Here is a 12,847-nt window from a genome sequence, read left to right as displayed (position 1 = left end):
TAAGTCTGAAGCGTGTGCAGAGTATTGATGAATGTGTGGTGCAATATCGTGTGGGATAAGTGGGAATGCTGTGTGTGTACGAAGTTGTTTGTGTTAACACTTACCTGTCTGGTCCTGTGTCTGCTCCAGGGTGCGCGTCCAAAAGATTCCCCCGGGTGCATGGGCACGGTGATAAAGGTTCCGGGAGAGACCAAGTGGCCGGATAGGAAAGGGGGGGAATTCTTAAAGTGTTAATGTTTTTTCTTATTTATTGTAAATATATTTTATAGGTATTGGCTGAAGTAAATCAGTAACAGAGAAGTAGTGGAGCTTAGAAGCTAAAGGTAAAGGGGAAAGTGTCACTTGGTAAAGTAGCCATTGGACAATATTTTAAGTTTACCTCTGTAGTGGAAGAGTCTAGTGTAGGTGATTGGGAGCACAGTATAAAAGGCACCATTTTACATCTGACTGGTTGACTGATCGAACCTATGGTACTAAGCTACTTGTCTGTTACTGTCATCATTGGAGTGAATAAAAAAAATGTGAATCTGGGGAAACCTGACCATCTCGTCAACTTTGTTCAACATCATCCAGCCGCTCACGGGTCGCCTCTCACAAGTGGTGTCAGGAGTTGGGGCCCACACCAAAAAGAAAGAAAATAAGCATGTTGACAAGGAAAGGAAAGACAGATGAACAGCAGGATCCAGATGACGGAGCGTGCACATCAGCTGATCCAGGTCCTGGGGCAGAGGCTACAGCAGAAGAGAAGCTGGAAGAGCTGACAGGTCTGTTGAAAAACCTTGTTCGATCTCAGACTGTAAAAGAACGAAAGATGGAAAAAGAGTCTGCTCGGCAAGAACAGCGATGGAAGGCCATGCAACATCAATTTTCACAAATACAGCAGCAAGTAAACCTCATGAGAGAAGAAAATGGACATGAGCATGAGAAGCAAGTCGACGATGACGATGATGATGGTGATAATGACGATGAAGATGATGGTGAAGTTCTAGGTGAGATGACCAGCCAGAGTTTCAGGCCAGTGAGGGAGTCCCTAGCCCACAGGGAGCCTAAACTGCTTCCTTTGTCAGCAGAGGATGACATCGAACAATTTCTGACTACATTTGAAAGAATGGCCTATGTTTGCCGCTGGCCCAAAGGGGGATGGGCCATGCGCCTTATTCCCCTACTCACTGGAAAAGCTCGTAGTGCCTATGTTCTTATGGACATTAAAGACTCTGAAAACTATGACAAAGTTAAAGGGGCAATACTGACAAAATACGAGATTACTCCAGATACCTACCGAAGACGATTCCGTTCCCTGAAGATTGATCCAGGTGAAACTCCACGAGAACTGTATGTTCGGCTGAAAGATTTGTTCTCCAAATGGGTGAAGCCAGAAATATCAACTGTAAAGGAAATTGCAGAGACTATTATCCTGGAACAGTTCCTGAGGATGGTCCATCCAGAGCTGGAGATATGGCTTAAAGAACATGACGCCAAGACAGCAGAGGATGCAGCTCGCCTTGCAGAGGTCTTCATGTCGGCCAGAAGAGGGAGCCGGAGTGCCACGTTCGGCTGGGAGAACCACCAGACCTATCCAAGTAAGTCCTATGGGGGTGAACAGGGGTCTGGTCAGCCACAGAGTAGGGGTTTCTCTAGTAATCAGCAGTTTGCTCCCCAAGCCCTAAGCCCTGTTAAAAAGCCAACACCAGGATCAGTCAAACGGGAAGTCAGGTGCTACCACTGTAACGGGTTAGGCCACACCAAACAATTTTGCCCAACGATGAATCGCACTAAGCCAGCTCTCCTGGGTTCAGTTCCAAGGCCAGCCAGAGTAGAAACTGTGAGTAAGGCAGGCAGAACAGCACCAGTCCTGATAAATGGGCAGCGGGAGATAGCCTTGCTGGATACAGCATGCTACCAGACAGTGGTTGTGTCTAGTTTGGTGCCCAGAGAAAAGTGGAGTGAGGACAGGTCGAGGATAGCATGCATTCATGGAGATGAACATGTTTACCCCACAGCTGAGGTCTATCTGACAGCAGGAGGCCAGACATTTCTTCTGGCTGTAGCTTTAACGCCAACACTGCCTTATTCAGTAGTTCTAGGCAACGACGTGCCCACTCTCTATGACCTGGTGCAGCAGGCAGATGTTGAGATGGACATGAGGGCTGATGAGGTTCAGAGGTCACAGGCAGAGTGTGGACCTGACAGGTGTGAAGAGGAGGTCAAGGGCTCAGAAACAGTCAAACCCTGTAATGTCACGACAAGAGCACAGAGTGTAAAGGGAATCCTCAGGGAGTTGCCTTTTTTGGGAGAAGACTGGGAGGCAGGCCCGGTAAAACCATCAAAGCCGAAAGCACAAAGGAGAGAAAAGTTGCTTGGTGCCCCTAGGAAAGAGACAGAGGGCCCAACCAAACCCCCTGGTATGCTAGATTTTGACTTTTCCCCAGATCTGGAGATGTTGCAAAAAGAGGACTCCACACTGAAACAGTGGTTCGACAAGGTGACAGAGGTTGAGGGGGTCAAGCAGGGTAACTCAGGCTGGCTAGATGAGGCTACCTATGTGCTTAAAGAAGGACTGTTGTACCAGCGGAAGGGAAATACTGAGACTTTAGCACTTCCACAGCAGTTCAGGAATAAAGTCATGGAGCTTGGTCATTCTATCCCATGGGCCGGTCACATGGCGTTCCAAAAGACCCTCAATAGAATTGGAGGTCGGTTTGTTTGGCCGGGGATGTATAGCCAAGTCTCCCAGTTCTGCAGTTCTTGTGAAACATGCCAGCTCACCTCAGCTAAAGGAGTAGCACGTGCCCAACTACAGTCTTTACCAATCATAGACACTCCGTTTGAGAGAATAGGCATGGACATTGTGGGACCCTTAGAGAGAAGCTCCTCAGGTCATCGCTATATATTGGTGATTTGTGACTATGCAACCCGTTACCCAGAAGCTTTTCCTCTTAAAACCATCAAGGCCCGACAGGTAGCAAACTGTCTCTTACAGTTCTTTTCCAGGGTAGGCATCCCTAAGGAGGTCCTCACAGACTGTGGGACAAACTTTCTGTCAAAGCTATTGGGGCAGGTGTATCAAGTGTTAGGAGTAAAGGGCATTAAGACCACCCCTTACCACCCCCAGACGGACGGTCTGGTGGAACGCTACAACCAAACACTGAAAAACATGCTGCGCAAGTTTGTCTCACACACAGGTGCTGATTGGGACCAGTGGCTGCCGTACCTGTTGTTCGCCTACCGAGAAGTTCCACAAGCGTCGACAGGATTTTCCCCATTTGAACTTTTGTATGGCCGCCAAGTGAGGGGGCCATTGGACCTGCTGAAGGACTATTGGGAGAGCCCAAAGCCAGAAAGTGACAATGTGGTGGCATATGTGGTCAAAATGAGGGAGAAACTGGAGGAAATGACAGCACTGGTACAGGAGAACATGAGGTCGGCTCAGCAAAACCAGAAGGTCTGGTATGATCGGAAGGCCAGAGAGAGGGTCTTCAAGCCTGGCCAAAAGGTGCTGTTACTGTTGCCAACCAGTGACAGCAAGTTGCTGACAAAATGGCATGGGCCATATGAAGTCTCCAAACAAGTGGGTAAGGTCACTTATGAACTGTATATGCCAGAAAAGCGGAAAAAGTACCAGAACTATCATGTTAACCTGCTTAAAGAGTTCCAGGGTCGGCCGGAGCCTGTGATCCAACAATTGTTTGTGCGGGCTGTTCAGGATGAGGACACAAATGAGAAATTTTTTCCGACAAACACCACTGCAGCAGAACCCCTGGAGGTTGATGTGTCGCATCTGTCTCCTACTCAGCAGGCAGAGGTCAGGCCACTACTGAACCCAGAACTTTTTAAGGAGACACCAGGGTTCACCTCGTTGGTCCAGCACAACATACGGCTGATGGAAAATGTTCCAGTGCGGCAGAAGAGCTACAGGATCCCGGAGCGATTGATTCCTGTTCTGCAAAAAGAGATCAAGCTGATGTTGGAGCTGGGGATAATCGAGGTTTCCTGTAGTGAGTGGTGTAGTCCTATTGTGCTCGTGCCAAAGAAAGATGGTTCTCTTAGATTCTGCATTGACTTCAGATACCTGAATACAGTTTCTAATTTTGATCCCTACCCCATGCCCCGAATTGACGATCTGGTGGAGAGAGTGGGCAGAGCTCAGTACATCACCACGCTGGACCTGAGCAAAGGCTACTGGCAGCTAGCCTTGGCACCAGAGGCTAGGGAACTGACCGCTTTCAGGACGCCTTTTGGGATGTATCAGTTCAGGGTCATGCCATTTGGGCTCCAGGGGGCGCCAGCCACATTCCAAAGACTGATGGACCACGTGCTGAGGGATGTTGGTGACTTTTCGGCAGCGTATTTGGATGACGTGGTGGTTTTCAGCCAGTCTTGGGAGAAGCACAGGTTCCACCTACAACAAGTCCTACAGAGAATCCAAGCAGCTGGCCTGACAATTAACCCTCGCAAGTGTGCTGTGGCACAGAGGGAAGTAGCTTACCTTGGTTACATCATTGGGTTTGGGAAGATCAAGCCACAACTGGGGAAGGTTGAGGCCATCCATTCTTTCCCGGTCCCCACCACGAAGAGGAAGGTTAAAAGTTTCTTGGGCCTGGTCGGTTGGTACAGGAAGTTTGTGCCTCACTTTGCTGACAGGTCAATGGCATTGAATGACCTGACCAAAGCCGCAGCACCCAACAAAGTGCGATGGACAGAGGAGTGTGGCAGAGCCTTCCAAGACCTCAAGGATGCCGTCTGTGCTTACTCAGTGCTCCACAGTCCGGATTTCAACAAGCCTTTTACCCTGCAGACAGATGCTTCTGGAGTCGGCCTGGGAGCGGTGCTGCTGCAGGAGGTGGAGGGAGAGAGCAGACCGGTGGTGTTCTTGAGTCGGAAACTGTTGGACAGGGAGACAAGATACTCGACGGTGGAGAAGGAGTGCTTGGCGATGAAGTGGGCGATTGACACCCTCAGATATTATCTGCTGGGACGACATTTTTGGTTGGAGACTGACCACCGAGCTTTGCAGTGGCTGCACCGCATGAGGGATGCCAACATGCGTATTGCAGGGTGGTACCTGGCCCTGCAGCCGTATGACTTCACGGTTCAGTATAGGTCAGGAAAGTTCAATGTGGTGGCAGACTGTCTGTCAAGGATGTCTGAGGACTAAGGTACTGTTCTCCTTCGGGAGAGGGGGGAGGAAATGTAACGAAGCGCATTTCGTTACTTGTACATTTTGCACATGTGGGTTATTTTCTGTGGCACAATAATAATGTACATGAATAACGGCACTTTGCACTTTAGTCACGATAGCACTTTATTTACCAAGGCTTGCACAGTACAATTTGCACATTGCGTATTTGCACAGTTTATTGAAGATAATTAATTGAAGATACAGATATTGAACTTGCTCTATTTATTGTATATTTTATTGAAGTTATTTATTAGGTGATTGCATGCCTTCGGCCAGGGGCGGCACTCGGCACTCGGCTCCGCCTGCAAGAGAGTAGAGCAAAGTTGAGCTTCAACAGAAGACTGTGTAATTGCAAGTATAAGTCTGAAGCGTGTGCAGAGTATTGATGAATGTGTGGTGCAATATCGTGTGGGATAAGTGGGAATGCTGTGTGTGTACGAAGTTGTTTGTGTTAACACTTACCTGTCTGGTCCTGTGTCTGCTCCAGGGTGCGCGTCCAAAAGATTCCCCCGGGTGCATGGGCACGGTGATAAAGGTTCCGGGAGAGACCAAGTGGCCGGATAGGAAAGGGGGGGAATTCTTAAAGTGTTAATGTTTTTTCTTATTTATTGTAAATATATTTTATAGGTATTGGCTGAAGTAAATCAGTAACAGAGAAGTAGTGGAGCTTAGAAGCTAAAGGTAAAGGGGAAAGTGTCACTTGGTAAAGTAGCCATTGGACAATATTTTAAGTTTACCTCTGTAGTGGAAGAGTCTAGTGTAGGTGATTGGGAGCACAGTATAAAAGGCACCATTTTACATCTGACTGGTTGACTGATCGAACCTATGGTACTAAGCTACTTGTCTGTTACTGTCATCATTGGAGTGAATAAAAAAAATGTGAATCTGGGGAAACCTGACCATCTCGTCAACTTTGTTCAACATCATCCAGCCGCTCACGGGTCGCCTCTCACAATACATATATATATATATATATATATATATATACATATATACATATATATATATATATATATATATATATATATATATATATATATATATACCGGTATGTTCTTCTTTTTTTTTAACTCACAAATTATTTTGGTTAAAATTGCCTTCAAGATGAAGATGCTGAAGTTCTCTATGGGAGTGACCATATTGGACAGGATCAGGAATGAGTCCATCAGAGGGACGGCACATGTTAGAGGAGATAAAGCACATAGAGATAGAGCTAGGAGATAGAGCACATGTTTGGCAGGCCAGACTGAGATGGTTGAGAGAGGACATGAGGGTAGTTGGGGTAAGACATGGATGCAGAAGACAGGCTCAGATGGAGGCAACCGATTCGCTGTGGCGACCCCTAATAATAATAATAATAATAATAATAATGATGGCTTGGTTTTATATAGCACCCTTCTAGGCACCCAGAGCACTTTACACAGACCATTATTCATTCATACACATTCTCACCGGTGGTGGTAGCTACGTTTGTGTCAGGGTTTGACATTTCCCCCAGTTTGTATTTTCTGTTCTGCAACACCTGTCTTCCATCTGCCCTGATTGTTCACACCTGTGTCTCGTTACCCCCTGTGTATATCTGGTCTTGTCTTTCCCTGCTCCCTGTCGGTCCGTTCTGTCAGGGAGTGTGTTGGTTGAGGACCCAAATGCAGGAGAGCGGGAGCCAGGAGTTCACCAAAAAAACAGGATTTATTAACCAAAAACCAAAGCGCTGCTAAGCAGGATCAAAAACTGGCAGAACAAAACAGGGATCCAGAAACACGAGGAGAACATGGAGGGAGCAAACAGTACGAACCGACAGGGAGCAGACCAGATATACACAGGGGATAAAGAGACACAGGTGCGAACAATCAGGGCAGATGGAAAACAGGCGGTGCAGAACAGAAAACACAAACAGGGGGAAATGTCAAACACTGACAGTTTGCAGCAACAGCTGCCCTGCAGACTGACGGAAGCGTGGCTGCCATATCGTGCCAAACGGCCCCTCCGACCACCACCAAACATTCATACACATTCACACACATTCACACGGGGCAAGGTGGGTCCCTGAAGGGAAAAGCCGAAAGGAGAATAAGAAGAAGTTGTAAATGTATGTCTGTTTCAGAGGATGCTGCGTTGATGCTGGGGAGAGATGCTGTGCTGCTCACGCGGGTCATGGAGTGGTGTGAAGCCAAAGACCACGCAGGCGTGTGCGGGGAAGCCAGCCGTCTCCTGGCAGCCCTCATCAGACACAGCCGCAGTCCTGTGAGTTTGGATCTGAACGTCCGTTTATTGCTGATTCACTTCATGACAGTATGATGGGCTGATTTCCTCTCTCTGACAGGAAGTTGTCCGTGCGGTAGCCAGAGCAGATGGAGTACGGCACCTTATCTCTATGGCAACAAGCGAGCATGTCATCATGCAGAATGAGGCCCTGGTTGCTTTGGCAATAGCGTCTGCCATTGACATTGGTAAAGCAAGTTCAGATTTCATATCAATTCTCAGGGTGAGGTCCAAATGTATGGAGCTAGAACAGTCTCATAATTCGCAAATGCACACACTGTTTCACAAATGCACAGGACAAGTTTCACAAATGCACAGAACAATTCACACGTGCTTAGGACAAGATATACTAGTTTTACTATACAATATAGAGGGCGTGATGTTACACAGACAAACATGCAAAATGAGACATGTCCAACAGCGTACACGTGCGTAGTGGTGGTGTGTTTGTGAACTCTGCAGAGTCCATGAAGGATCCGTTTAAGGAGGCGGAGCTTCTACTCACACTGAAGAAGATTCTGGAGGATCCTGCAGCAGCGCTGGAAGTCCAGTTCAGCGCGTTAGGACTTGTCTGCACTCTGGCCAACTCCAGTATGTGTTCACTCACTCACTCACTCACTCACTCACTCACTCACTCACTCACTCACTACCCCTACTTTTCAGCACTACCCCTAAATTTTGCACGTTCCCGTCTTTGCATGTAGGGCTAGTGGACATAACGAGGGCTAGTGTGTATGAATCTAACCCTTCACAGCGAGGGATTTCAGATGCTGACTCACCGACCGACGGCCAGAAAAATTTCCCAGAATGCTTTACGTCATCATTTGCAGACTGAATCAAACGAAAAAACAGGGTGGACATTTCTAATTTTTAGTGAATAAAATCAATATTTTGAGTTAGTTTCTGCATAAAAATGCGTTTTGATTACATTTCTAGTGAAAAATATATATTTTACTTTCATTATATTCACTCAGTGAATGTACATAATCACTTGCCTGCTCGTTTTTTCAGATCTCGCCAGAATAAAGGCTGATTTATGGTTCCGCGTAGGGAAGATTACAAAGCCCTACCCCTGTGGCTTCATTTTTAGGTCTAGTGGTAAAAAATAGGGGGTGTATTGGGAAATGAAGCCACAGGCGTAGGGCCCTTGTAATGTTCCCTAGGGATTGGGACACCACTTGCTACGTCACTGCGTGGTTTACGTTCGGGTACGTAAGCGACTGCGTAGTTACGTTTGCACAAACGTCACACCATATCAGGAAGCTGAGAGCTAAAAGCTGTTTTAATTTCAGCTGTAGCGCTGTTAATATGCCACTTTATTAAGTTTTAATATTTTTTCAGGCGTAAAAGTAACCGTTAAGATCCCCAACCTGGGCTCAGTTTATCCAAATAACGCCTGTTAAGAAATTTGATCTGATGTTTTGGGAGAGGAGCCACCGGCCCAGGGAGCAGCAGCAGCTCACGGCCGGGTCAACCTGCGCCGTTGTCCCGGGGAGAAACCTGCAGCTCTGTGGAGAATTACCACTGGCTGAAATAAATCATTTAGGAAGATAAATGTTGGTTTAATAGATGAAATCTAACAGTTGTAGCTGCCACATTAGTCTTTCTGAAAAGTGAAGCAATAAAAAATATAATATAAAATATTATAAAGTGATAATAATATAAAGTGAATATAAAGTGAAATTTTCTCTGGCCCTCCAGAAGTTGCGAAGTTTTTCCAGACCTCGCCAGAATAAAGGCTGATTTATGGTTCCGCGTTAAATCGATGCAGAGTCTACGGCATAGGTCACGCAGTGACGCGCACCGTACGGCGTAGGCTCTGCGTCGATTTTGATTAAGTGTAACGCGGAACCATAAATCAGCCTTTATTCTGGCGAGATCTGAAGATACAACGCAACAACGAGCAAGCGTTGTACAAGCGAGTACATTCACTGAGTGAATATTATGAAAGTAAAATATATATTTCTCGCTAGAAATGTAATCAAAACGCATTTTTACGCAAAAACTAACTCAAAATATTGATTTTATTCACTAAAAATAAGAAATGTCCGCCAGGTTTTTTTGTTTGATTCAGTCTGCAAATGACGACGTAAAGCATTCTGGGAAACTTTCTCTAGCCCTCGGTCAGCGAGTCAGCATCTGAAATCCCTCGCTTTCAAGGGCTAGATTGATAACCACTAGCCGTCGTTATGTCCACTAGTCCTACATGCAAAGAGGAATTGGAACACCACTACCCTCACGGGAACACGCAACATTTAGGGGTAGGGATGAAAAGTAGGACTAGGGGGGGATTGGGACCGGCCCTCCTAATGTGGTGTGTTTCCAGGTGTGACGAGGGAGGAGCTGAACTCCGTGGACATGAAGCAGAGCCTGAGCAAGCTGACGGGCCACAGCAGCAGTAAAGTGGCCTCTCAGGCCTCGTCCATCCTCAGCACCCTCTCCGACAGCAGCTAGACCCTCACCTGCAGCCTCTCAGGACCTCACCTGCCCTAACACGTGTCCATCTCATTCAACCACGGGGTTTAATTCAGATGAGCTTCAGGTACACATGAAAGTCCCCGCTTTTGTGACAGCTAACGCCGTAACGGTTGGGTAGAAGATGTTTCAAAATGCACAATTACAAAATACAACGCCCTTCCTTCAGAACTCTGAGGCCTCCAGAGCACAGGACTGGTGTTGACTGATGAAAGGTCTGACGGACCAGAGACAGACAGGGGGGGCCACAGTGACCGGTGGCTGTTTCTACAGCCCTTTGTGCTTCTACGCTTGATTCATAGTTTTTGTTTTGATGTAACAGCATTACACTTGTTGTTTGGTATCAGTGTTGAGAGAAGTTAAGGTAGTCTAGCAAAGAAAACTCTAAAAAGATCTCTTACCCAACCTTTAAGGACCCTCTTCTAGTGATGGCATGATGCACGCTTTCTGGTGCTCATCAGTTATGCACATTTTTACTTCTTGGTCTTCCTCTTTTTGGCAAAACAAGACATTTAACGTTTTCTTTTTGTGCCACGTGACGGTGCAAATGCCGCCAGGTGATGTTTTACGGCACAACGATGACCATTATGGAGATGGGTTTGATGAAAGTTGGGGGCGATCAGCAAGAAAGCGTGGAGAGTTCCTGTTATTCTGAAGTCGGAGACCAGTGCTGTTGCTCTGTATGCTGGTTTGTTCAATCATTACTTACAGTTGAGAACATCATGAAGTTTGATAGAAAAGTAGAGTTCACTTTGACTGAAAAATGTGATGAAAACGTAGGCGGGGCCCCAGAGACTGTCACCACAAGCATCACACCGGTCCTGCCTGAGAACCTGTTCTTTGTTCCTGTGACCATTGAATAAAATAAACCCCACACCACCTGTGTCCGGCTGCAGATTCCAGGTGTAATGTCTGTAAACTCTGTGACTTTGTATCTGTACCCCCTCCCTCAAAAAAAAACACAAAAAAACAACAGTTTTTTAAGCTTCAAATGCATTTATGTTGCATCGCAATAAAACTTCTGTGTCCCCAGGCGATTGAAAGCAGCTGATATTTATCATAAAACCTTTTCCTAACTCTAAAGACTACATTTAGGTACAGACGTATTTAGCCGGTAACATATTTGCATTATTTTGCCTTTATACACAAGAACAGGAGCGAGTAAAAGAACCTCCATAGGGCTTGGTCACCAAGGTGCATTCTGCGATGCGGCGGCCATGTTGGCAGCCTCGTGAGTGTAAACAAACCGCAGTGTAGCAGTGTAGTAGCACCAAGTGAACAGACGCAACACAAAAAAAGATGTTAAAATGCCGGAAAGGAACTGGAATTTACCGGGATACCTTAAACAAGGAAGCCAAGGACCGGTATATAGAGAAAATAATGATTATTAACGTTTTGGATCCATATGAAATCCTTAATAAAGAGTGGAGCTGCTCGTCGGAGCTCCAATCTTTAGTAGGGATTTAGTGCTGCAGTTCTGCAGAACCAACGTCTTAGGCTACCTTGTTTAGGAGTGTTTGGCAGCCATGTGGCTTTGGTAAATGTTTGACTCGCCATGTGTTTCAATAAATGAGTATAATAGTACAACATACAGTACATGTTTTGTATTACTCTTACGTTTTTCTTTTTTGACTGCTATATTATGCGGAAGAGGCTCCGAGGCGTGAGCAATATTTTGGTTTTCCTCGTGGGATTATTTTTTTCCTCTGCAGCTACAAATAGAGTTAATATTTTTTTCTCAACAAACTAGTTTTATCTAAAGACTGGGGTTAATTGCACCACAGAGAGCTGGCCAGCAACTGCGTTTAGCTGGAGAAGTGGGGAATAAAACCCGTGTGAATGATCCGACCCCGGTCTGTGTGAGTGTTTGTTTGTGGTTTACTGTGAAAGGTTATGTTTGGTCGTTACAGCCGCGATCCAACCGAGCCAACGACTCTTTACTCTGTTATCTCAGATACTCGGCCTCCGTGGTTCCAAGCAGGAAAGCGGTGAAAAGTTAAACCATTAGCGTTCTTTTCCCCACGTCTGTTACGTGTGGAGCTGCTGCAGCCACCATGGTTACCATGGTTATAGAATAACGGAAAGTAACTATTACAAGTTACGGTAGGCTAAGACACAATGAAGAGGGAGCACGTCTGTACACAGTGCACAGTGGTCGGAAGAGCAGCTCAGGTAGCTTCCAACAGGGCGGTTCCGCCAGATGATGACGTCAAGACGACCAAGCCCTATTGACTGTCTAGGTTTGGTCCATTTGGTCCATTGTCTCATGACTCCAAGACAACAGAAACATATAAAAGAAATTAATATCAGGTATTGAGATAAATTATTATTGACCCCATTAAATCAATATTTATACACTAATATGGAGTCCAAGGAGAGCTGGATGCAAGAGCCAGACCAATAGGAGTGGAGCTGGACCAGGAAGGACCGCTTTCCTCATTTGCATAATGAGGCAGAAATGCATCAGGTAAAGTAAAAAGAGGAGACCGGGGAATGTATGGAGGACCAAAATTTCCGTTTTGGTCCTCCATAATGGTTAGGTGATGAAATGTAATTAAATTGATTTACGGGTTTGCGTCAAACTAACGAGCCAAATGTAGCGCTATGCAGTACTGGAGTTGAGGGGGGATGAGGGGGGTGGCATCCCCCCCTGAAATAAAAACGGTCCAAATCATCCCCCCTGTAAAACTGCCATCCCCCCTTTCCATCCCTTATGTCATTTCATCAATGAATGTGGTTTTACTGCTATTTCAACATTTAGATTCATCACCAGAAAAATAACCCCAGAAAAATAACTTATTTGACAATTTTCACCTGTTTCAAGTCAATTTTCAAGATTTATCTTCTTATTACAAGCAAAAAAATCTTGTTCCACTGGCAGATTTTTCTACTTATTTCAAGTGAAAATCTACTTGAAACAGGTGAAAATTG

The 12,847-nt window shown here is 46.0% G+C and overlaps 1 protein-coding gene across 1 annotated transcript in view; it reads left to right on the top strand.

Annotated features, from left to right (window-relative positions):
- si:dkey-191g9.5 (rap1 GTPase-GDP dissociation stimulator 1-B) overlaps positions 1-11,387 on the top strand; it is a 40,345-nt gene extending 28,958 nt beyond the window's left edge. The window contains exons 11-14 of the mRNA XM_061745339.1: positions 7,284-7,423; positions 7,503-7,629; positions 7,904-8,032; positions 9,768-11,387. Of these exons, the coding sequence (XP_061601323.1) occupies positions 7,284-7,423; positions 7,503-7,629; positions 7,904-8,032; positions 9,768-9,895 (524 nt within the window). The 3' untranslated portion in view covers positions 9,896-11,387. The remainder of the gene's footprint in view (positions 1-7,283; positions 7,424-7,502; positions 7,630-7,903; positions 8,033-9,767) is intronic.
- Positions 11,388-12,847: the final 1,460 nt, after the last annotated feature.

This window comes from Cololabis saira, chromosome 17, assembly GCF_033807715.1.
Source record: "Cololabis saira isolate AMF1-May2022 chromosome 17, fColSai1.1, whole genome shotgun sequence".
NCBI classification, from domain to species: domain Eukaryota; kingdom Metazoa; phylum Chordata; class Actinopteri; order Beloniformes; family Belonidae; genus Cololabis; species Cololabis saira.
The sequence above is the reverse complement of the archived record's forward strand: the minus strand, read 5'-3'. Positions and strand labels throughout refer to the sequence as shown.